At 38.7% G+C, this 26,553-nt stretch overlaps 1 protein-coding gene across 14 annotated transcripts in view; it reads left to right on the plus strand.

The window, feature by feature from the left end:
• Positions 1-26,553, plus strand: part of SPINK5 (serine peptidase inhibitor Kazal type 5) — a 74,269-nt gene that overhangs the window by 10,234 nt on the left and 37,482 nt on the right. For 5 of the 14 annotated variants that reach the window (XM_069102309.1, XM_069102319.1, XM_069102312.1 and 2 more), the window contains exons 3-13: positions 5,153-5,283; positions 6,864-6,948; positions 9,948-10,075; positions 11,874-11,961; positions 14,422-14,549; positions 17,300-17,381; positions 18,672-18,799; positions 20,256-20,322; positions 20,969-21,096; positions 22,974-23,058; positions 23,735-23,862. In XM_069102309.1, coding sequence (XP_068958410.1) covers positions 5,153-5,283; positions 6,864-6,948; positions 9,948-10,075; positions 11,874-11,961; positions 14,422-14,549; positions 17,300-17,381; positions 18,672-18,799; positions 20,256-20,322; positions 20,969-21,096; positions 22,974-23,058; positions 23,735-23,862 — 1,178 coding nt within the window. Of the gene's footprint in view, positions 1-3,110; positions 3,261-5,152; positions 5,284-6,863; positions 6,949-9,947; positions 10,076-11,873; positions 11,962-14,421; positions 14,550-17,299; positions 17,382-18,671; positions 18,800-20,255; positions 20,323-20,968; positions 21,097-22,973; positions 23,059-23,734; positions 23,863-26,553 lie in introns of those variants that run through there. The other 9 variants (XM_069102315.1, XM_069102320.1, XM_069102311.1 and 6 more) reach the window with 8 other exon arrangements.

Raw genomic sequence — 26,553 nt, forward strand, 5'->3', positions numbered from 1 at the left:
TTGACAGCTTCTACTAGGACAGTTTTAAAGGTTAGGTGATAGAAATCTGTCTAAGAAATCAGAGAAGAAAGGATTCATATGTACAAAAACACAGTTCTTTTTGGAATTCCTTTTGGCAAAGGACTAGAGCCTAGGAAGTGTTAATCAATTTGGGAATAGCTGAATAAATCAATCAATAAAGATTTATTAAGCATCTACTATGTGCCAGGCATTGTGCTAAGTAATCAAAATACCAAAAAGAGGCAAAAGTCAGTCCCTTCCCTCAAGAAGCTCACAATCGAATGGGGGAGACAATGGGTAAACAAGCAAAAACAAAGCAAGCTATTAACAGGATGAGGAGGAAATAATTAATGGAGAAAAGACATTGGAATTAAGAGGAGTTGAGAAAGGCTTCCTGTAGAAGGTAGGTTTTAGTTGAGACTTAAAGGAAGTGGGGGAGGTCAGCAGTGGGAACAGAGGAGAAAAGAGTGTCCCGGATATGGGGGATAGCCAGAGAGAATGTCCAGAGCACAGAGATGGGGTGTCTTGTTCATGAAATAGTCAGGAAGTCAGTGTCACTGGATTGGAGAGTGTGTGTTGGGGAGTAAGAAAGCTGGAAAGCTAAGAAAGGGGCTAGGTAATAAGGGCTTTAAGTGCCAAATAGACCATTCTGTAATTGATCCTGAAGGCAATAGGGAGTCACTGAAATTCATTAAGTAAATCAGACCAATGCTTTAGGAAAGTTATGGAATATGACTATGCTGTAAAAAAAAAAGATGAACGGGATGATTTCAGAGAATCATATGAAGACTTATAAGAATTGATGCAGAGAATAGTAAGCAGGACCCAGAGAACAATTTATACAATAACAGCACTTTAAAGATAGGTTTCTTTCTGAAGAAGATAAAAGTACATTTTAAACTAGGAGATATTTTGAATTAACATGAGAGGAGGAGGTCAGAGGAGACTGTGTTTTAAGTAATTGAATGGAATCACATATAAGTTAATCTATTTCCCCAGTGTGTCAAAATGTGGGGGGAACCAGATCTCTTTAAGATTATATTTGTACAGCACAAATTCTTCCTCAAAACAAACAAACAAGACCCAAAGCTGGAAGACTAGAGCTGTCAGAGACTACTTTGGTCATTTAAGTACTTTCTCAGCTTCAGGCAGAAAGGATCTTCACTGGTTTATGAATCTTTTCACCATATAAATCAATCAAACCATCTACTAAGCACAGTGGATAGAGTGCCTGGCCTGGATTCAGGAAAATCCTGATTCAAATCCAGTCTCAGATACTTACAACCTTAAGCATATTACTTGACCTTGATTTTCCTCCATTTCCTCATACATAAAATGGGAATAATAATAACCCTTATATCTCAGTCTTATAGGGAGGATGAAATAATATTTATACAATACTTTGAAAATCTTGAAGCACTATGTAAATGCTAACTTGCTGCTGATACTACTACTACTACTACTACTACTACTACTACTACTACTACCAACAGCAGTAACAACTAGAAAGGTGATCATTTGTGTCAATTAAGGGTGTACCCATGCAATTAAATCATAGGTACTCTAAGGGTTGGAATTACAGTACCAGAGGGGACTTTTGAACATATACTGGAGGGACTTTAGGACATATAATGTTAGAACTGAAAGAGACATTAAGACACAGAATACTGGAGGCAGGTGTGATAAAAATGAATAGACAAGTCCAGTATGAACTCTATATACATCCATGCTCTGAGAGCAGAGAAGAAAGTGTTTTCTTCCTCTCTTATTGAAGCCAGAACTTGCTTAGTGACCTCTGAGATAGTAGAAAAGACATTGGCCATGTAGGTAGGAAAACTGTGTTCTAGTCCAGGTGCTGCCACTCACATGGGAATGTATATTGTCACAGTGGCTTCTACCCACTCTCCACCCTAAACATACCAAGGTCAATGGCTCCAGGGAGCAATGCATGGGTGTGTCCAGTGTGTGGGCCTGGATCAACCCTTTTGAAAGGTGGGTGACATTCATGTGAACTTGAAACAATGGCCCACATAGGGCTCTGTGGGCAGGGGTGGAGTGGTGGGAAGGGTTATTTAGTGAGTGGTCTTGACTGATTGTACTGGGTGCCCCTCCACCAAGATTGGCTCAGTGCCAGGTCAATGCTCACATAAGGGAAAATTGGCAGCCAGAAAATTAATTGGAAAGAATGGGAAATTCTAACTTCTTTTAACTGAAAGCTCCTATTTCCAAAAGTCTGCTTTGCACTGGGAGGGCCAGAAGGCTTTGGAATGTGGTATCTTAGGTCAGAAAAGCAACTGCTCAGCGTTTGGGTATTTTTAAGTTTACTCACCAGATATTTCCACAGAGTCAAAGTTTTGTACATATCTTGCTTTGCTTGTCTCCAGTGGGAAAGTGGCTTGGTTAACTTTATCTCATTAACCCTACAATTGTTATGAAGTGAGTCACCTATTACCATTGCCTTATATGATGAAACTGAGGAGCAGAGAGATTAAGTAACTTCTTTAGGTTATGTCAAAGTAAAGAGTAGAATTAATTGATAAACATATATTAAGTACCTACTATGTGCCAAGCATGATGCTAGATACTGGGGGTATAAAGACAAAAATGAAACAGTTGCTGACTTCAAGGAGCTTATATTTTACTGGAATAGAAACCAGACTTAAGAAGCCTCTGACTATCTAACTGGCAAATCTCTGCTTCTCTGTGAGTCTCAGTTTTTTCCCCTCTGAAAAATGAGGGAGTTGGACAACATGGCTTCTAAGGTCCCTTCCATCTCTAACATTCATTGTTCAATACTCTAATATCCCTCCCTGTTTTTGACATTCTATGTTCCATGTTCTAATGTCCATTCCAACTCTGACATTTTGCATCGGAATGTGGCCTCCAGATAAAATATTCTTTGATTCCTATAACTTAATCTCTAAAAACAACAAAGGACTTTAAATGACAAGGACTAGGCCTTTTTGATATTGTTTTTTTTTTAATTTTTGCCTGTGCAGTCATGTAAACCACATTTCCATATTAGCAAGACAAAAAAAGAAAGTAAAAAAAAGTATCCTTTCATTTCTATGCAGATTTTAACAGTTTTCCCCCCCTTCTGGAGGTAGATGACTTTTCTCATGATAAGTCCTTCAGAATCGTCTTAGATCATTGTATTGCTGAGAATACCTAAGTCATTCATCGTTGGTCATTGTGCAATGTTGCTATTGTTGTGTAGAATTTTCTCCTGGTTCTGCTCATTTCACTTTTGTACAATTCAGGTAAGTCTTCCCATTTTTTTTCTGAAATCTTTCTGCTCATCATTTCTTAGCATAGCAGTACTTCATCACAATCACATACAACTTGTTCAGCCATTTCCCAATTGATGGCATCCCCTCAATTTCCATTTCTTTGCCATCACAAAAAGAACTGCTGTAAATATTTTTGTACTTATAGATCCTTTTTTCTTTGTGATACAGAGAATTTAGTTATGATATTGCTGTGTTGAAGGGTATGCAGTTTTATAGTCCTTTGGGCACAATTCCAGATTGCTCTTCAAAATAGTTCAATCAGTTCACAACTCTACCAACAGTACCATGTCTCATCTTTAAGTAAGTAAGATGACCAGGATTTTCCTAGGCTGACAGGATATGCTTCATAAAGCTTTTCCAGGAAGTGACCACAAAAAGTAAAGGAAAGTTCTACATGTGAAGGACTATATTTGAGTTGGATTTCCTACAGTGAAAGGATTCTTGAATCGGGAATCAAGTAACCTGGACGCCAGTCCCAGTTTTGCAACTAAGCAGCTATGTGACCTTGGATGAGTCACCCTTCTTACTCCCCTCCCCCGCCCTGCACTGAGTCCCATTGACCTCATCTCTGAAATAAATAGAATTCTGGCCCTTAAAAACAAAACAAAGCAAGACAAGACAGCAACAACAAAAACAACAATCTTCTAACGACAAGGCATGGCCTGACTGCTCCGTAAGTCAGAAAACCTGGTGCCAGGCTCAGATCCTTCACTTCCTGACAGTATGGATGACCTTGGAAGGTTCTTCTTCCTCTTGGGTATCATTTTCCTCATCTATAAAATGAAGAAAATCATTTTTGACCTGCCTATTTTAAGGGGTTGATGTGAGGAAGGTCCTGAATAAACTGCCCAGCAGATAGATCTTTTATTATGTGATTCAGTCTTGCTGGGGCAGGCTGACCTTCTCAAAGAGGAACAAGCAAGATTTTTTTTTCTTTGCTTTTCCTCCTCAGATGAGCATGGTAGAGGAAATCATTTAGGATTTGAATGTGTTTTTTCCTAGATAAAAAGGCACCTGAAGAGATCTGAGTCCATACCTGGACAGTGGATATTTGGCTCACGTAGGAGCTACTGTAAAAGGTCCAGCCTTGAGGAACAGCAGGAAAGACTGACTCTTCCTGTAGCCAGACCTCTTACAAGAGAAAACTCTAGGGCTCATCTATTTCACTACAGCCTATTGTAGAATTTGAGTTTGTTCTTAGCTTTGACTTTGTTTTATCTCTTGCATCAACCCTTAGGTTTGTTTCATTTCTTGGGTTAGTTGCTTGTTCTAACTGGTCAATTGGTCTAGTTTTTATTTTTTGTCTCTCTTCCTTTTCTTCTCTGAAATCAGCAGTTTTAGTTCACATCTTGTGCTTAGGTCTGAACTTGACTTTGTTCTGTCTAATGGGCTTGTTTCGCTTTTTATTTGTTCTAATTTCTGGTTTTATTCTATATCTTGGGCTATTTTTTGAACTTGACTTTGATCTAGTCCTTTAATTTATTATAGCTCTAGACTTTATTCTAAATCCTAGTTTTAGTCCACATTTGTACTTAAATCTGAATTTGACTTTGTTCTAGCTGTAGGTTTAGTCTAGCTTTTTCTCTTGCTTTTATTCTAGATCTTAGACTCATTTTTGAGCTTGCCTTTGTTTTAGTTCTTGAATTTGGATTTACTCTAACTTTTGATTTTATTCAAGATCTTGGTTTTGTTTTTGAGGTTGAGTGTTTTCTAGGTCACTTCACCCCTTAGAACTTAAAGAATTTGGTGATTGAGGTGTTGGGCATCTCATGCAAGAAGAAACTAAGATATTAAACTGTCATGAAGGCAGAAAAATAAAAGTAAGACTGTTGATGTCAAATCTCCTTTCTTTTACTTCTCAGGACCCATGTCGTGTTTTCCGGCCATTTGCAAATAAAGAAGGGAGGCTTGCCTGCTTCAGAGAATATGATCCAGTTCGTGGCCCTGATGGCAAAACCTATGGCAATAAGTGTACCATGTGTTCAGAAATATTGTGAGTACAGAAACAATTCTGTGTAGTGATGCAAATAGGAGAAGTGCTTGAAGGATAATGAAGGATATTTTCGACAACTAAGATGAAAAAATCTAGAGAGAGGAAGATGATTACTAACTTTGTGTGTCTGATGAGTTGTCACAAAAAAAAGAGGATTTAGATTTTTTCTATGTTAATCCCAAACCAGAATTAAGAGCAGTGAAGGAGACAGAATTTGACTCAATGGAGGCAAGAACTTTTTAACATCTGTAGCAGCAAGCACCCCAAGCGTCCTCAGGGTTTGCATCTACCACAGGTTCTTGGATCTGCTTTGTTAAAGGAAAGCAACTCAAAATGGGTTAACAAGCTTACTTTAATCAGTCAGACATATATCGTTTACCTTGTTCAGGGGAAAAAGGTCAGCACCCCAAACTTCAAAATATACAGACATAATTATCAAGACAGAAACATCATGTAGACAGATTTCCAAACTGTCCAACCATTACATCCATACCCAGTCAACATCTGGGTTTCCACATTCTGGGTTTTTCAAAGCCCGGGGACTCTCAACAACGGCTTCCCAGAATTCAGATCAAATCACAGAACATTTCTCAAAGTGAGTCCCAAAACAAAGCTACACATCAGGGCTTATATAGCCTTCTCCTGGCTCAGAGAATGTAACAACCTTATTGACCCACTGGCCAATCAAAAAGTATCTACTGAAAAACCAGCCTCCCACCCCAGGCTCCAGGTGCACTTTAGCCTAGGGGCAGGGAAGATCTTTAAATCTGCATTTCCATTACAACATCTGGGACCTGTCCCCAAGGGGAATGAATACTTTTCTTGAGCTCAGAAGCAATAAAGCATTTATTCAGAAGATGGATGACCATTTGCTGGAAATGTTGTGGAGGCCATAGGATTCACTGATGTCCGAGGTCCTCCTTTAAGTTTTTATTATTCTGGGGGCAGCTAGGTGGTGCAGTAAATAAAGTACTGGCCCTTGAGTCAGGAGGACCTGAGTTCAAATTCAATCTCAGACACTTGACACTAGCTATGTGACCTTGGGCAAGTCACTTATCCCCAATTGCCTTGGCTTCCCCCCTCCTAAAAAAACAAGATTTTATTATTCTGCTTGACAAGTGACTCCCAATTGACAATCAAGGAGGCAGATTCATACAATCACATAATTTACAAAGTTGAGAAGGGAAAATAAATGAAAACAGGAACTGACATTAGGTGACTTCTCCAAGTGATTGCAGCCACTCAAACCTATGACTTTACCTATATTGCCTGCAATGTTGTTTGCTAGTTTTAGTTAAGTATGTTGTAGGATCAGGATTCTTAACCTAGGGTACACAGTCTCCCAGAGGTCCAGAGACAGTTATTTTTTTTTGTAGTGAATGTGATGCAAAAAAATTACATTTTTCACTAGCTTGTAAATAAAATTTAGCGTTTCTTTCAATTATAAATGTAAAAACAAAAAATTATTTGAAGAAGGGATCCATTGACTTCACCCAACTTCCAAAAAAACCAATAACCCCTGGTCTGTCATCAGCAGTTTCTTTTCTTTGCTGAAGGAGTTTGAATGTGTTTCTTCATAGACCACTCATTTCTCCACACAGCATGAAAGAAGTTAAAGACAAAGCAAAGGCAGATGACAAGAGAACCCGCAGAGATGCTGAAAAGGTGAGTACCGACATTTGTGGCATTTTACAGTTTCTAAAGCACTTTGCTCATAGCACTGATAAGGGAGGAGGGTGGGGTGGTACTTATATCTCTCCTTTATAAATGAGGAACATTCAGAGAACAGAACTGACATATATAGTCGCATAGCCATCAAATATCAGAACCTGGATTCACCTCAGGTTAACTCCATATCCCATGCTCCTTCAAATGGACTTGGCCACTTCTCTTGTTTTTTGGAATTAGCAACAAATGAAGAATTCTCCCTGTGCCTGCTTCATGAACTAGGTAATTGTGTTCATAGGTTTGCTAATCATACAGAGCATCTTTTCCTTCAAGGTGACATCCTCCTGAAACAACGTCCAGAGGGTTATTAGCTAAATTTTTAGTTCTGAATATGTTTCCCTTTTCAGACTCCACATTTTGTTTTATTTTCTTGCCATTTTTTTTCAGGAAGAGTACATTTGAGACTGTGTGTGTATAGCAACCAACTCAATTCCCATCCTTGTCCCTCTTTGTTTGTATGAGACTTCAGTTACAAAGTACATAGCATAGATTCCTAGACTATCAAAGCCAGGAAGGAACCTCAGGCATAATTTAATTAAATCCCCTCTTTGTACTGAAAATGAAACTGAAGCACAGGGATGTGATGGGAGTTGATGTCCTTTGTTCTCATATTCTGCATCCCAAAGTCCCTTGCAGATCTGATATTTGATGTTCTGTGTTCTAAGGGTTGACATCTTGTAGTCTTTATTTATTATTTATACTAAAGATCCCATAGCTGTGACATACTGTGTATTAAGGTTTAATAGTCCATATTTTATATTCTAAGGTATGACAGTCTATCTGTGTTCTAAGGACTGACATTGTATATTCTAAGGATCCTATAGCTCTGAAATACTATATTCTACAGTCTAAAGATAGTTTAGGTTCTATGTTCTAAGGATCCTTCTTTTCTGACATTCTATGCTCTATGTTTTAAGGATTGGCATTCTATATTCTATGTTGTCAGGCCTTAAATTCTGCGTTCCAACAATCTTCCAGCTCTAACAGTCCATATTTTGTGTTCTAAGATGTGCGTTCTAAGGGATCCTCTTGTTCTAATAGACCTGGATTGTATGCCATTTTCTCTACTTCCTTTTGTTTTAACTCCTTCGTTACTGCCATCTTGATGAGGCATCCACACCTGATTATAACAAGTGGGCTGTCTGACATATAGCTTAATGTCTGTCACAAAATTAGCTTGTCAGTGGGTTGGTCACAAAATGTTTTAGAATGAATCATGCCTTATAAATAAGATTATCATTGTTTCTCTGATGGGAACCAATGATTATGAATGTTATGGCTGTCTTTGGATACTCAGGTGATTGCCTTCTACGTAGGAACCTTCAATGAAGGAAGCGCAGCCATCACTCTCCAACAGAAAAATGGCTCATTCTTAGGTCAGTTCAAGGCAGGTTTACACCTGTCCTTCCTCAGACATTAAGGGCTAGTACTACAGATGCTACAGCTCTGTTAGAGAGTTAGATATCGCTGTAGGTTGTATGTATAACTCCCAAAGTTAAGAGTGACAAAATGGAACACCAGAAAGATCGTTAGACTTTCAAGAGGGAAGGGACCTGACCTCTCTAAGAGGAACTTTCTTCCTCTGCAGCATTCATGGATTAGACAAAAGGTTCTGTAAAATTTGTTTCAACTCTGAAATCCTATGACCCTACAATACTGTGTTAGGTCATAGATGGGTGGGGACAATCCTGATGCAAAATGTTTTTTCATCTGTTCAAGTCACAGCTAGAAAACCAGCGACCAAGGAATCTAAAAGAAGAATTGTAAAGTCTTGTATTCGAGTTAAAAAATTCAACTATGTAAGAATACTATGGGCAGGTCTGGCTAGACAAATGTTAAAAAAAAAAGACTAGGGATTTTAATGACTGCAAATTTAACAAAATCAGCAACATGGTGTGGTAATTAAGGATGCAAAAGCATTTTTATGGTTCATTGAGAACATACTGTGATGTTCAGAGAGGTGAAATGATCGTCCCTTTTCTCCTACATGCTGACTAGAACAGTGCACTTAATTTGGGACTGTAATGTTTTAGAGTAGATATTGATGAGCTAGACAATTGAGAGGAAGGCAACTATGTTGGGACATATATTTGAAACTATGCTGCAAAAGGAGGAGTTTAAGGAACTAGGAATATTTAGTCTGAAGTAGAGAAGGTGTGAGGATTATATGATTAGTTCAGAAGGTTATTATATGGAATGTGAAGGAGAGCAAAGATTAATGGGGACAAATCAAAGAAAAGCGGATTTAAGCTTCTTAAACAGAAGAACTTTCCAGTAATTAGACCTGTCCAAATAAAGGAATAAAGTGCATGGACAGATAGTAAGCTTTGCATTACTAGAGACCTCTAACCAGAAGCTGGCAAGGACCACCTTTTGGGTTTATTGTAGAGCATTATTTTTCATCTACAACTTGAATGAAATTCATCTGTTTATCTGTTATCTAGGTAGATAGAGTGCAGTGAATAGAATGCTGGGCCTGGAGTCAGGAAGATCTGAGTTCAAACCCAGCCTCAGACACTTCCTAGCTTTGTGACCCTGTACAAGTCACTTAATATCTGTTTGCCTCAGTTTCCTCATCTGTAAAATGGAGAAAATAAAAGCACCTACCTCCCAGAATTATTGTGAGGATCAAATGACAACTGCTTAGAAATGCCTGGTACAGAGTAAACACTATATAATTGTTAGTTATCACCACCACCACCAATCATCATCATCATCATCAACTATGATGTTCTATGGATTAGAGGAGCTGGGATCAGCTGACAGATCCTCTGCTTTATAGATGTGTGACCTTGGCAAAATAGTTCCATCGCTCTAAACTTCAATGACTTTATCTGTAAAATGACAATAAGGATAACTAAACTTCATAAATGAGTGTTCCTCAAATGAAAAGGATACCATTACTCATGCTGGTCTTTTAAAACCTGTTTTTGAAGGAATTTTGCAAAATCTTTGAAAACCAAGTAAGGAACGGGATGCTTCCCTGTACACGAGAGAAGGATCCTGTCCGAGGCCCTGATGGAAGGATACACGGCAACAAGTGTGCCTTCTGTTCAAAATTCTTGTGAGTATGGAAATCGTTCCTTAAAACAACTAAAAATATGCATATAGAGACAGAGAGAAACTGCTTCTAAGCTAGCGTTTCCACATTACCCTTTCATACTTTCCCAGGCTTTAAAACTTTTACCACCAAAGTTCCTTTCTCTGACATCCTCGCTCCATCTTCTCCAGTCTAAACACCCCTTAGTCTATCAGCTGATTCCCATAGAACATAGTTTATAATACCCTCTTCTGGACACTCCGGTTGTCAGTGTTCCTTCTATTCATGAGACATCTAAGCTCTTTTTCTAATTCTCTTTATTTCTTTATCTTGCTTATTTCCTGATCCTAGATCCTGGCCCATGAGGCTCACAATATATCTGAGAGGCCACAGAAGCCTCTGTAGCCTGAAATCATAATACAGAAACAGCTCTATAGCACTCAGGGTTGCAGTCCTAAGGGATAGGTTTTATTATAGGATTATTGGCTCAGTTTTCTAGGGAAAGAAGTTGGGCCTCACAGAGATTGTGACCCCTCCAAGGTCATCCAGAAAGCCCATGCCAGAGCCAGGACTCAGACCTTGCTTTCTTGATTGGGAAATTATCATGTCCAAGCACTTTATTTTTATAGATGAGGAAACCGAGATCCAGAGAGAGAAAAAAGATAGGTTACATAGAAATAAGTGGAAGATGCAAGATAAAAACCCAGGGCTTTGATGAAGCCACGTCTTTCATCCAGCAAAGCTTCTGAGTACTACTCGGTTTGATTCTTGTTTTCCTTTGGGGGCTCTGATGGGTTGGGTCAGATGGAAATAGGAAAGATCTGATCATGAGAGTCTCTATCAAAGAAATGTTGATGATCAGAAGCAGTGGTTGACTTTAGTTTTAGACTCTCACATGTGTCAGCAATAACTATACCAAGTGTGAAGCCTCTTTATTTATTTGTAATTAACCTGTCCTAGAAGAACCCTGGATAAATTTAATCAACCTGGGTTCTATCCCCTCTCTACAACTATTTTTTCTAGCTTAGGTACACTTTTCCTTCTCTGGACTTCATTTTCCTCATTAGTAAAATGAGTGAGTTGAATGAGATGATCTCTAAGATTTTCTAAATTGAAAGCAAATTTTGGAAGGCACAAGGAAGCAGACGAATTCAGCATAAGCAAGAACTTTGCAACAATTAGAACTGTCCAAAAATGAAATAAACTTCCTTGTTTTGAGCAGAGACTGGAGAGATATTCTGTGATGTGATTTCTGCTCACATAAAGACTAGAATTCAGGAGTAGGGGACCTGAAACCTTGAGGCCACACATGGCCTTCTAGGGGCTCAAATGTGGCCCTTTGACCAGATCCAAACTTAATGGAACAAATTCCCTTAATAAAATAATTTGTTGGTGAAGTGAATTAGCTGGTGCAGTGAATAGAGCACTAGCCCTAAAGTCAGGAGGACCTGAGTTCAAATCTGACCTCAGACACTTAACAGTGTGACCTTGGGCAAGTCACTTAACCCCAATTTCCCTGCCTTCCACTCTCCAAAAAGGCAAAAAAAAAATTGTTTTGTAAAACTTGGACTTTCCTCTTCCCTTTAGCTGTTAACATCCTTCCCTCCTTAACCTTGTAATCTCATGATCTTTTGTAGTCTATTGACTTTATACTCTATTGACCTTATACTTTTTGTATACATGCATTTTGCATATATTTGTATGTGGAGAGGTTGTCTTCTCAAGACGGACCTAGAACCTAATAGGTGGTTGGTAATCCTATTTGATCTTTGATTCAGTGTATTACATTAGCTTTGGTAACTCAATTTTGTCCTCTATGCAGCAAAAAACAATATGAGGAGGAAAAAAAGAAAGCCGATGAAGATCTTAGGAAGTCTGAAGAGAAGCCAAAATTTAAAAGAGAAATCGAGGTGAGGTCAAAATCATATACAGGTTATTATTGTAATTTTTAAAAATGATTTTTCAAAATGAGTGTTTTATTTTTTAAGGGAGCCCTGGATGATCAGCACATCTGGAGTTTAGAACTGGTTCTGCCACCTTACTGCTTGACCTTAGTTTAAACCCTGTCTCCTCTTCACTCTGGGTGACTTTGGGCCTCCGGTTCTTTCTATGTAAAAAGCTAGAATAGGACTAATTTGCATCCAAGGTATTTTTCACCTTCAAATCTGTGATCCCGTGACTCAGGTGACCTTCAGCATGTCCATTCCCTTTTCTGGGCTTCGGTCACCACATCATTTAAATAGATAGAATAATTCCTACCTTCCAGGGAAGTAGAGATTGAACATGCAAGTACTTTGTAACTCTAAAGCAACTGAGAATGCTATTGCAATTGAAAGTGTCATCTTCATTGTCAAGATTGCTAGTGATGGCTATCTGAACATTATTCCTAAAATTGTAGTATTGATCATCTAATAATGATAAAGGTGATATTTCTAAAAATGTTTTCTAACATAATAATAATAAAAGCTAAATTTTATATAGTGCTTCCTATCTGCCAGGGAGTGTGCTAAGTATTTTATAATTATTATATCATTTGAGTCTCACGACAACCCTAAGAAGTAGGAGCTATTATTATCCCCATTTTTCAGATGAGGAAGCTGAGGCAAAGAGGGTGACTTGCCCAGGGTCACACATCTAGTAATTATTTGAGGCTGGATATCAGCTCAGGTCTTCCTGACTTCAGGCCCAGAGTAATCTTTTGTAATTCTTCTATCAATGCTATACTGGTAGACATTCCAAACATCCCTTACAGAGAAGGAAAGTAAGACTCTCAGAAAGGAGAAGTGACTTACCCAGCATCACATGGTTAATTAAGTGGCAGACTCTGGACTTAAGGGCCCAGGCCTCATGTCTTTCGACCTATGACTTTTTCCACTGCACATAAACATAGGTAATGATTTATTTACATTTATCTATCTATCTCTCTATCTATGTCTCTTTCTATCTCTCTCTCTCTATCTATCTATCTCTCTCTCTCTCTATCTATCTATCTCTCTCTATCTATCTATCTCTCTATCTCTCTATCTATCTATCTATCTCTATCTATCTCTCTCTCTCTATCTATCTCTATCTCTCTCTCTCTATCTCTCTCTCTCTCTATCTATCTCTCTCTCTCTCTATCTCTCTCTCTATCTATCTATCTCTCTCTCTATCTATCTATATCTCTCTCTATCTATCTCTCTCTATCTCTATCTATCTCTCTATCTCTCTATCTATCTATCTCTATCTCTCTCTCTATCTATCTCTATCTATCTATCTCTCTCTATCTCTCTTTCTATCTATCTTTCTCTCTTTCTATCTATCTCTCTCTATCTATCTATCTTTCTATCTCTCTTTCTATCTCTATCTATCTCTCTATCTCTCTATCTCTCTTTCTATCTATCTCTATCTATCTATCTATCTCTCTTTCTAGCTATCTATCTATCTTTCTATCTATCTCTCTCTCTCTTTCTATCTATCTCTCTCTATCTATCTATCTATTATTTATCCATCTGTCTGACCATTTATTAACCATTCATTCATCTATTTATTCATCTATCTGTTTCTTCATTTGTTTTATAGTAATATTCCATCACTTTAACAGAAAGAAATCAGATCGATTTTCTCAGACATAGAAGAACATTTTTATCTTTTCTTCCTATTTTCCTGATGAGTCCTTCAGTTCTAGTCCATTCAACAACCATTTATTAAGCACTATTTACAGAGTCCTATGTTGGGCAATTGGGGGTGCTTTAAGTTTATGGATAAGAATCTCTGTCTTAATGGAAGTAATGGTCTATTGGTGATCTAGGATGTCAATATGGGTCATTGTAATCTACAATAATTCATGATAAACGTGTTAGAGAGATGAGAAGAAATACTGCAGAGGAAGGGGCTTGCTGACTAGAGTAATTGGGGAGGTCTTCTTGAATGAGGGAGAATTTAATTTGAGTTTTCAGGGATAGTTAGGGAGGGAAATATCAGCTAAAGAGGCAGGGTAGGGCCCTCCAGAACTAGGAAATAATGTGAGCAGAATATTTCAGGGTACATAGGCATAAGAAATGCTGCCAACTTTGGCTGCAGCACAGAGTGTTTGTTAATAATATAAGGTTGTATAATAAGATAGCATTAGATTGTGGAGGCCCTTGAATACCAAGCAGAGAGGTTGAACCTTTTACTTGGGAGGCAATAGAGAGCCACTGAAGATTTTTTTTTCAGTAGAGATGTTATCAGTGTCTGAGGGCATAGGGAAGAGAGCCTGGCAAAACTTGAGGAAAACCCTGATGTTCCTTAGTTAGTCTTGCCTCCAATGGTAAGTGCATTCAAGATGCATGTTTTACATCTCATGCATATAAAGAATGAACAGCCAGGTATCTGTTTTCCTTCTGCAGGCAATATGCAGTGAATTCCAGGACCAAATGAGCAATGGCAGACTCTTTTGCACCAGGGAGAATGACCCTATCCAAGGCTTTGATGGGAAGCGTTATGGGAACAAGTGCTCCATGTGCAAAGCCTTCTTGTGAGTATGAAGAGGGGCAGCAGGAGCTGTGCTTCTGACCCTTTGGGGAGAGTGCCTTTAGATAAGACAAGTCTTTATTCCCATTCTATGATTTCTCATTTCCTTTTTTTTTCTGAGCAATTGGGGTTAAGTAACTTGCTCAAGGTTACATGGCCAGTTATTTCTGGGTGGGTGCTAAGTGTCTGAGCCCAGATTCGATCAACTGGTCATCCCAATACTGCAGCCGGTGCTCTTACTCGCTGAGCCACCTGGCCGCCCAGATTTCTCATTTCCTAACAGCATTCTTTGCCTGGAAAAGCAAATCCTTCCCCAGTTTGTTTTATTTTCTTTATAAACACATATTAGGATCTGAAATTGAAGGCAGTGCTTTTTCTCTGGACTAATATTCAGAGAATCTGAGAAACTTAGATGCTCAGACCTTTTATCTCCCATTTTAATTTATATTGATAGCTTTTAGTTTTAAGTCATTCTCTTTACCATATATAGACTCCCTTTCTTCTCACCTGTTAGTCCATCCCTTGTCATTAAGAATAAGAACTAGTAGGGGCGGCCAGGTGGCTCAGCGAGTAAGAGCACCGGCCCCAGTGTTGGGATGACCTGGTATTGAATCCTGGGCTCAGATACTTAGCACCCACCCAGAAACACGTGGCCGTGTAACCTTGAGCAAGTTACTTAACCCCGATTGCTTAAAAAAAAAAAAAAGAACTAGAAAGGGACAAGAGCAGTTTCATAAAACAATTGACCAAGACTGACTGCATAGGCAGTACTCTAGAATCACAGCCTCCCACCTCTGCAAAGAAGGCAGGGAAGTACATTTTCCAGACTCCAGGACCAACATTTTCTAGATTCTAGGACCAAGCTTGTTTGCCATTAAAATCACAACAGCATTCAAGGCTTTTTTTTTCTCTTTCTTTTGTTGTTCTTTCCACTTGTGGTATTGCAGTCGTTGAGTGTAGTTGTCTTTCTTCTCTTCCCTTCACTTTGGACTGGCTCACACCAGGCTCTTCATGCTCCTCAGATCCATAACATCACTAGAGAACACTTCCCCAACCTCCCTCACTTTTGCCACAACCGAATACACACTCATGTTGTATTTTGGACTGTAAGTCTCTTTTTCCTTTCTGTCTAATGAGGACTCAGAATTGTACTAATTGAAGTATGATGTCTATTCATATTTTGCAATCATAGACCCTTGAATGATTGTCTCTAGACCCATATTTCTCAGTCACTGCAACAAGTACACAGAGGACTTGTTCACCTGCATCTAGAAGCATCCTATTCTGTCCTCACTCCCATGTTCCCATAGCACAGGACTCAAAACCAAGTCCTGGAGGATCACCCACTGACAGAATGCAGACTAACCACTTTCTCCAATCTTTGGCCTGAGTCCATTCAAACACATCCCACCCTAATCCTCTGGTGTATTGAGTGGGTGAATGCTCCCTAAGACTTGCCCAGGGGACCACACCTAGATGTACTCACACGGAAACATGAATGAACACACATTTTGTATTTGATTTCACAATGCACGTGACACCTCAGGTTCATATCAAAGATGAATACATATTTGAGGTCCACACACTTGGGAAATTCTTCAGATTCACAGTTATAAAGCTAGAGACACTCTTCAAAACCTTCCTGGAAGCTGTCCCCAGACCTACCTTAACCACTTGGACCCCAAATTCTAAGATCAGGGAAAGATCCTGATGCTTCTCCTATAATCCTAGGGGCTGGAGGAGTTGAAGTAGTTTATTTCATTTACCAAGCAGGGAGGAGGCTATTTTGCTTGTCCCATAGTTGTCAAGCACCAACTTTCAGTACTTTAGGATCTCAGAATGACAAAATCCTAAAAACAGATTCCTAGAACTGAAGACTTGGAACCAAATCTTTATCTTTCAGGACCTTATAATCTCAGATGCTTTAGATCCCAGAACCTTAGAACCTTGACCTTCTTAGACTCTAAGAAACACAGAACTTGAAATACTACTTTTAAATATTTAGAAAATTCACCCTTACATTCTCAGAATTTTAGAGCTCCTAAACCTCAAAGTCTAAGAGGAAAAATGACCTTAGAAATGACCTAGCCCAACCTTGAATTTTCGGGAGGAAATTGCCTATGCACCGTCTTTAACTTGGAGTCATTCATTTCCTAATTAAATGCCTACAAGGTTGGGAAACTGAGGACTAAAAATGTAAGTGTTTTAACAGAGTTCATTGCAAGCTAGCATTTATATAGTGCTCTAAGTTTTGCAAAACACTTTACATTTGTTAACTCATTCGATCCTCACAATAACCTTATGAGCAGGTGCTTTTATAATCCCCATTTTACAGATGAGGAAACTAGTACATAAATGTCAAGTGACTTACATGCTTAATGTCATACAATCAGTAACTCCGATGTGTGTTTTACACTCAAGCTTTCCTGACTCCCAAGTTCCACACTTTTATTCACTTTGCTACCGAGTTGGGACAAATTTTGGCTCCCTCTAACTTTTCCCCATTGCTCTTAGGTCTGCCCTCTGGGGACAAGTTGGCTCTTTTTGAATTCTAGATAATTTTTCTTAGAGTGATGACTTATGGAGAAAGGTTGTGACACCATAGTATCTTATTAGAGATCTCATCACTGAAAGTTCCTGCTGGAGATTCCTGCTGAGGGATGATGGTTGACAAGCGATGTTGAAGAGGGAGGAAAAAAAAATGTTATTTCCATATTTACTTAAGAGAGTTTTCTTTCTTTCTCTCACTTGTAGACAAAAAGAAGCTGAAGAAAGGAAAAGAAATGAAGAAAACTTAAGGAATAAGAGAGAATCAGCAAACACTGCCTCATTTGTGGTGAGGGACCACAAGCCACCCAGTTAGATCTTCCTGGGTTGTGACTCACATGGTCTCCTTGCAGACCAAAGTGCAAGGAACCTTGAGATCAGAGATGAGCATCAACCCTGGTGAAATATATATGTGTACATATAGCCATAGTATCATAGGATTTGGAGCCAGAATGGACCTTGGTAATCATCTAATTTAAAACTCTCAGTTTAGAGATGACGAAACAGAGGCTCCTACAGGAAAGGGGACCTACTCAGGCTCATACAAGTGATTCACACAAAATTCACGGAAGTGTCACACAAGACAAGATTTAAATTCAAGCCCTCTAATTCCAGATTCATGAAGTCCTTCCATAATACCTTGTTATCCCTTTGAGTATTAGGCAAACTTGATGACACACCCTACATTCCAGCTAGACCAGACTATGGGGTATTGCTCCCCAAACCTGTCCTAAGGTCTCCAACCTTCCAGGATTTTCTTTGCTTGTCACTAGCTCCAGAGGCCTTACATACACTCCTTAAAGCCCTTCTCTAAAATCACCTCTGTTGCAAAGTCTTCCCAAGCCCTAGCCCCATATAGAAGATCCTTCCTTCCTCTTAACTGACATTCATCTCCTGAATTACCATAGAAAAAATCATAGACCAGAAGATCTGAGCCTTAAAGATGATTTAGTTAGTCCAATCACTTCATTTTACAATGGAGGAAACTGAAATTCAGAGGAGTGTGGTTTGCATGGTCAGAAAAACAATCAATTATAATAATTGATATTTTTTTAACATTTTAAAATTTATAATGGACTTTTCCACAACAACCCTGGGAAGCAGATACTGCAAGCACTACCATCCTCCATTTACATCTGAGGAAATTGAATCTCAAAAAAAAAATAAAGTGATTTGCCCAAGGCCACATGTACAGTAATTGGCAGAGAAGGGATGAAGGCAGAAGAGGACCAGAACCAATTTAAAACTCCTAATTACATCATGCTACCATCCTCCTGTCCATTTTTTATACTTAGGAGTGCTAAAAACTTCACAATAGTATTAATACAAGTTAAAGGAACCTTTGAAAAAATTGATCTGACTAATGAGAGAGACACCATTTGCTTCTAACTAGGCTCGAGGAGATCTTGGAGATAATTCTCTAAGTTAGGGTCAATAGGTCTCCCTACTCATAGAAACCTTATTCTTTTAGCCTTTCATCAAGTTAAAAAAATAGAGGGGAGAGTACATGGGTAGAAAAATAAATAAACAAACAAGCAAACAAAAATATGTCAACCCCTCCTTCCCTTCCTGTGGATAGGAGCTGTGTAGTCCATACCGCAACTATATGAGGAATGGACTAATGGCCTGCACAAGAGAGAACGACCCTATCCTGGGACCAGATGGCAAAATGCATGGCAACACCTGCTCTATGTGCCAAGTCTTCTTGTGAGTACAATGAGAGGGCTGAATTAGGTGATCGCTAAGTTTGCTTCCAGACCTAACATTCTATGTTCCATGTTGTAAGGTTCAGTCCACTTCTGACATTCTCTGTTCTAAGTTCTAAGATGTCTTCAGTCCCGACTTTTTATGTCTTAAGGTTCCTTATTTTATACTCTCAGTCCTTTGCAATCCTGATATTCTAGGCTTTAAGATACTTTCTTAAATTTTGACATATGATCTTCTGTGTTCTAAGGTCCCTTCTGTGATTTGTATTCTAAGTCTTTTCCAGCCCCTACAGGTTAGGATCCCTTTTCACTTGAACTTTCCATGTTATATTCTAGCTTTTTATGTTGTGAAGTTCTTTCAAGGACTGTAATTCAAAGATGTCTTCCAGCTCCTGCATTTAATGTTCTATGTTCTAAGGCCCTTTATAACGCTGACAATTTGCTGTTCTAAAGTCTAATAATAACATGCTTTGAATCTATGAGGAAGATGTTTATTTGGAGTCTTAGGAACTGCTAAGACATAGACCTGGCTTGGAGAAAACTTGCTTTTGGGGCACTTATCTGGCAAACGGGTCTGCATATTCTATCCCCTCTCCTCAATGCCTTTGATAAAGGTTGTCTGCCTCTTTGGATGAGAAAATTCTTGACTGTGATAGCTGAATGGTCCTGAGTTAGGAACCTAAGAAAGGGGCAGAGTTGTATGAGTGGGAGTGTGCCAGTGGACTGGCTATCAGCAATGAATGTTCAGTCTACAGAATCAGGATAACAAAAGGACTTTCAGACAGCCATGGTGGAGTCAAAAGGGCACACTCTGGTCATGGAATCAAAGACCTGACTTTGAGTTTCCGCTTTCCAGCTTATTCGCTGTGTGATGATGGACCAATTTTTTAATCTCTTGAAGTTCCTATTTCCTTATCTGTCAGATGGACAAAATAATATTTGAGAGGAAAGTGCTTTGTAAACCTTAAGTTGCTATGCAGATGAAGGCTCATAATAAAAACACAACTGTTAATTAGGTAACACAACGATATTATCTCACGTTATAGATATAGAAAATGATGTTAAGGGAAAGTGACTTCTGTAAGGTCACATAGTCAGAGTTTGTTTCCAAGTTTTTAAAATTAACATTTCACATGGTTTCCATCAAAACTGATTGCTTGTAAAGCATGGCCCTAAGGCGATATGGACTCTGTACTTCAATTTGAGCAGTCTCAGAGAACCTAAGCTAAGAGAATGTTGTGTTGGATAGTACATATTCCCTTGTGAAAAATTTTCTTACACTTGAAGTGATCTCTCCATCTCTCTGTCTCTTTCTTCCTCCTCCTCTTTCTCTGTCTCTCTCTCTTTGTCTCTCTCCTCTCCATCTCTCTTTTCCTCTCTCTCTCTCTCTTTGCCTCTGTCTCGGTATCTCATCTCTTTCTGTCTCTCTCTGTGACTTTCTGCATTTCTTTCTGCAGCCAACAAGAAGAAAAAGAAAAGGCAGCTGAGAAGGCCAGTGCAATAACAAAGAGAGAAGCTGACAAGGTAGTTACACCAACGATGTTGATAGTGGGACAATGGGAAAGGTGGGTGGCATGAGGTTCTGGAACTAGGCTTCAAAGAACTGAAAGGGGGGGAGAAGGGGCAATAAGAGGAAAAGTTAGTTTCTGGACAGAGGAGAAGCACCCATCTTCTGAAAAGACAGGCTTGGATTTCCTTTTTCAGCCTAAGGGATTTATCCTATCTGTTTGATGGCTGCTCCATGATGTGAACTTTGGTCTATAATAATCAAGCAAGGCATTTCAGCACCATGACCCCTGCAGTATAACAGAAGGGGCTTTCTAACTTAAGTTAGAAGTGGTAGGTTTGATTCCTGACTGTCATTCATATTCATCTTGTCTCTCTGGGATTCCTCTTTTTTCCCCCTTTCTATAATGAGGGGGTTGGATTACATAGTTTCTATGTTATTCTGTGATTCTGGGGTAGAGATTCTAGGCAGAGCTAGGTCAGATGATTATGGTCTAGAGTTAAAAGGGACCTCAGATGCCAACTAATTGAACCCCGCTTATTTGCCTGATGAGTAAAATGAGATCCAGACAGGCTAGGGGTCTAGCTTTTCATACAGGTTCAACGGAGGAAGAGGGAACCAGGAGAGACCTTTACCTAAACAGCAATCTCTTGTTTTTCACAGGATCTATGCAGTGAATTCCGAAACCAAGTGAGGGACGGGAAGCTCATGTGCACCCGGGAGAATTCTCCTGTCCAAGGCCCCGATGGCAAAATGCATGGCAACAAGTGTTCCATGTGTGCCAGCATCTTGTGAGTATTTGTGTGCAGAAACCTAGCCTGCTGCTTGATGGATCTAGAACACCTTGAGTAGTGTAGTGAAAGAGGAATGAAGAGTCAGGGGATCTGGGATGGAGGTCTTGTTCTGAACACACCTGTGACCTTGTTACTTCACCTATACAATGAATGATGGGTGGATCAACTGACAGCTCTGACATTCTCTGTTCTCTGTAGCCTAAGGCTCCCTCCAGCTTTGACATTCTATGTTGTTCAAAAAAGAAATAATAAAGCTTTCAATGATTTAGTTTTTATCTTAAAATCTACATTTCCCAATATATCACTTTTCTTTCCCCTCCCAGAGAGTTATTCCTTATAACAAAAAGTAAAAAAGGGGGGAATTATTTTTTAACAAAGCAAACCAACATGTCTTATGAGCAATATTCTAAGGATCCTTTCTCCATGTTCTATGTCCTAAGGCTCTGTCCAGCAATGACATTCATTGTTCTAAGGTTCCTTTTCATTTTAACTGATTGCTATGATTAGGACACAACAATATAGATTCACTAATGACAAACCCTCCAAATGCAAACTGAAAATTATCTGCAATTGAATCATCTAAATTAAGAGCATAACATTTAAAATGAAAATGCCTTCAACTGAGGTCTGTTTTCTGTTAACCTCTAGAAACTAGTACAGCGAATATTTCTTTTTCATAGTTATAAAATCATAACCAAAAAGAAGCAACAAGTCTATAAATGTAAGCATGATTTGAAGTCAATTTAGGGAAATTTTTCTCAATCAGGGGCTATTGTAGATCCACAGAATGAAGTGAAAAAAAAAGACAAATGACAATCAAAGTCCACACACAAGGAAAATATTATTTAATTAAATTTTTAAATTTATTTAAAGGAAAAGATGAAATACTCAAACATAGGCTTTTTACATTAAAGAAGAGAACACACAATTTGTGTGTGTGTGTGTGTGTGTGTGATATATTGGAAAGGTCAAAGGAAAGAGAGGTCAAGGGAAGTGAAGTCTATGCAAGAGGACAAGAGTACAAAAGGAGGAAACAGAATCAAAAAGGGAGAGAAAGAAAAAAGGAGGCTGAGGAAGCAGGAGAGAAAAGGCAGAGAAAAAGTTTAAGTGAATTTTGAGATGAAGATATTAATAATTTCTTCTTGGGATAGCATCATGTTCACTTTGGCTATACCTGACTAGAGAATAGTTCAAATTTTATAACACTTTAAAGTTAGTAAAGCATTTTCCTCACAACACCCAGTGAGACAAGTTTTAAAAATAAGATGAACTCCCATTTCTATAGGGTTTTTAGGTTTCCTCCCAGAAACCTCGAAGGGCAGGTAGTATCAATGTAATATACATGAGCTTCAGAGAGGACAAGTGCCTGGTCAAACATCGCATGGCATAATCAGAACTAGGACTCAGAGTCTGATTGCAGAGCAGGACCATTCCCACAATGGTACAGTGTTTTCCAATTAACTCCTATAAATTAGCATAAAATGTGAATTAGGTGATTAAACATTCCTCATAGCTATTAGAGTGTCTATTTTCAATCCTCTAGAGACTCTATTTTGATGGAAGAAATTATGCTCTTACCTGCAGCTGCGGGTATTCACCAGCATTACTCCTGTGAGATGAAATCTTCCCAAAGACTCAATCTAGCCTGAAATCTATCAGGCAATCAATACATTTTTATGAAACATTTAGTATGCACCATACCCTTTGTGGAATCACAGCAAACCAGCTCCTGCCCTCCAGGAGCTGACATTCTAATAAGAAAAGAGACTGTTTTCTCTGACTTTAGTAACCAGTAGTTTGAGGAATACTCCATCCCTGTTCTCTAAGACAAGGTGACATTCAATTCAACCTCTGGTTTTCTCTCCTACATGCAGCAAACTAGAAGAAGAGGAAAATAGAAACAGAGAAGAGAAGAAAAATGTAGAGGCAGAAAACAAAGTTAAGAGAGAAACAGTGCAGGTAATTCCTTTCACATCCACTATCTCTTCAGTGCATTCTCAAATAGACTTTTTTGGAGAGCTAACATCTAAACCCTAGGGCTCCTTCCTCCCACTCTGGAATCCATCAAGAGAGTGAATACACACACCTAAGAAATATGGAGTTTTGAAATAATATTTCATTACAGTGGTGGTGGTGGAAACTTATACAGGCCCTCCAAAAACAGGCATGGTCATCCTTGAAGACAAAAAATGAACTGGTAGAACTGACTCAGAGGGCCCAGCTGCCTAGCCTTTTAGGTCTCCTTGAAAATGGAAACCAGTTTCAAAAATTCCCCCCTTGCCAACTCTGTGTGGGTGGTTTGGGGGCCTGGGATTAGAAGGGAGTGTCTAAAATGGAATTCTCACTTGTGGGTTCTAGGGAAGTTGCTTGGTATAGTGGAATGAGAATTAATCTTAGAGTCAGGAATCTGGCTTGCAATCCAAGGTCTTCTACTTTCGTGTGACCGTTGGGAACCCTTTCTGAGACTCCGTTTCTTCATCTGTAAAATGGAGATAATAATACTTCTCATTCCTGCCTCATGAGATTATTATGAGGAATGCACTTTATAAACTTTAAAGTGCTATAGAAATAGGAACATTATAACTATTATTGTTGTTGTTATTTTATTGTTATTATTATTTCCCCCCATGACCAGGAGCTGTGCAGTGAATACAGAAACTACATAAGGGATGGCCACCTTGCCTGCACACGAGAGAATGACCCCATTCTGGGCCTGGATGGCAAAATGCATGGCAATACATGCTCTATGTGTGAAGCTTTCTTGTGAGTATGGACTGAATTATTAATAGAACTGGAAAAAAGGAGGGAGGGATTAACTTCCAGGGTTTGGAGTGAGGTGGGGTTTCCTAGAGTTGCTTACACTCAGTCTCTTCAGTTCTCTTCGTACCTAGGCTGAAAGTAAAGACAATATCCTCCATTGAGAGAATCTGGCACTGTAATAATCCATTTCTGTGTCAGGCACCCAGTGCTTCTGAGTTAGGGGTCTGAGTGGTAGTCAAGGTTGGCTCCTAGAATTTCAGAAGAACTTTAGATGTCAACCAGTGCAAACTTCATTATTTTATAGCCAGTGAAACCAAGTCCCAGAGCACTTAAATGATTTATTCATTTGACCTCACATGTCCTGATACTAGAACCAGAGATTTCTCTGTTGTACTATGCTGACCCTAAGTATTATCAATACTGAAGCATCAGGCTTCTGCAATCTATAAGATTTAAGGTGAACGGCATCTATATTCGTCTTGATTGATGTCTTGCCACTGTACCCAGATGGCTCCAAGGGAGAAAGTGGACTGGTGACTTTGCACAGTCCATTCTCACGTAAATCCAATTCACTTTGTGAGTCATGGAATCATCTTCCTGATCAGTTCTCTTTGGAAACAGAAGGACAAACAACCGCAGCAAGAATTAGGATAACACGGAAAGTTGTTGGATTACTTTCAGGAGGGAGCTGTTGGCAGTCAGCTGCTGTTCCAAGGACATGCAGTACACTTTGCATTGCCCCGGGAGAGAACAAGGGAGACATTGCTTATTAGAAGGGAGACAGACATCATGAGTTTCCTGCGAATATTCTGTTATTTCTATAGTACTTCAGGGTTTACAGATTGCTTTTCTTCCCCGAAGACTGTGGGCTAAGAAGTACAAAGATTATCATCATTTCAATTTTATAGATGACTAGATTGAGGCACAAAGGAGTAGAGGAATTTATCAGATCTTGAAATTTAGTTTGCTAGAAGGGATCTGACAACAACCCATTGACTTTGGGAAGCAGTATGGTGGAGTGCATTCTGTACTGGACTTGGAATTAGGAAGGCTTCTGCCTTCAAATGCTACCTGAAACATTTATTAGCAGTGGGACCACAGACAATTTATCCAATTTTCCAGTCTCGTTTTTCTTTCCTTTCTTCCATATATTTTTTCTTTATTTCATTAAATATTTTTAATTATAGGTAAAGAAACTGCACTCAATTAAAAAGAGTTCCAAATTTTTTCTCCCCTGCCCTTCCCCTACCCTTTAAGAAGGCAAGCAATATGATATCAATTATGCATATCTTATTTTTTGTAATCTTCAAAATGAGCATCATATGAGTAACCAGCTCATAGGGGTTTTTGGGGTGACGATCAAATGAGATAATATATGTAAAGCATTTTGCAAACTTTAAAGTCTTATATAAATATCACTTGTTTTTATAGAGGGATAAACTGAGGCATGGAATAGGAAACTGACTTGCCCAAAGTAAGGCAGTGAGGAACTATTGAAGCTAGAATCTGAATCCATGTTTCTTGGCCTCAAGTTCAGCTACTTTCCACATCTGCAGGATATTAATCGAAGCTCTATGAGACAATGGGCTTTGTCTTTCTCTAATACTAAGAACTTTCAGAAGCTATGGTTTAAGGAAATGTAGACACAAGACAGACCACTTCCCCTCTTGAGCAGTAGCCCTGTGCTCAGATAACTCTTGAAATTTATTTATTTCTAACATTCAGGTTTTTAAAATCTGAGTTTTGAATTCACTTTCTTTCTCACACCCCTCCTCCACCCATTGAGAAAGCAAGAAATGTGACATCAATTATACATGCAAAATTACATAAAGCATATTTCCATATTAGTCATGTTGCAAAAAAAGCAAACAAAAAAGTGAAGAAAATATGCTTCAGTTTGCATTCAGACTCCATCAGTTCTTTATTTGGAGGTGGATAGTATTTTTCACCAATAAGTCTTTAAGAATTTTCGTGGATCAGTGTATTGCTGAGAATAGCTAAGTCATTTATAGTTAGTCACTGTACAATATCACTGTTACTTTACACAATGTTCTCCTGGTTCTGCTCACTTCACTCTCTATTAGTTCATATAAGCCTTCGCAGATTTTTCTGAAAATATCCTGCTTGTCATTCCTTATACCACAATACTATTCCATTACCATCACATACCACAATTTGGTCAACCATGCCCCAGTGATTGGGCATCTTCTCATTTTCCAATTCTTTGCCGCTGCCAAAAGAGCTACTATGAAATGTTTTTGTACATATAGGTTCTTCTTCTTTTATCTCTTTGGAATACAGACCTACTAGTGGTATTTCGGGGTCAAAGAATATGTGCAATTTTATAGCCCTTTAGACATGGTTCCACATTGCTCTCTAGAATGGTTAGATCAGTTCATTACTCCACCAAGGTGAATTCGTGTTCTGATTTTCCCACATCCTCTCCAACACTTGAAATTTTTCTTTTCTGTCATATTAATCAATCTGATAGATGTGAGGTGGTACCTCAGAATTGTTTGAATTTGCATTTCTCTAAATATGACTTTAGATAGTTTTGATTTCTTCTTTTGAAAACTGCCTATTCATATTTTTTTATCATTTATCAACTGAGGAATGACACATATTATTATAAATTCGATTCATTTTGTCATAAACATTTTGAGACATAAGACCTTCATCAGAAAATTTTACTGT

The sequence above is a fragment of the Petaurus breviceps genome, unplaced genomic scaffold, assembly GCF_028583685.1.
Source record: "Petaurus breviceps papuanus isolate PSGF00001 unplaced genomic scaffold, PetGlider_PUasm1.0 551, whole genome shotgun sequence".
NCBI classification, from domain to species: domain Eukaryota; kingdom Metazoa; phylum Chordata; class Mammalia; order Diprotodontia; family Petauridae; genus Petaurus; species Petaurus breviceps.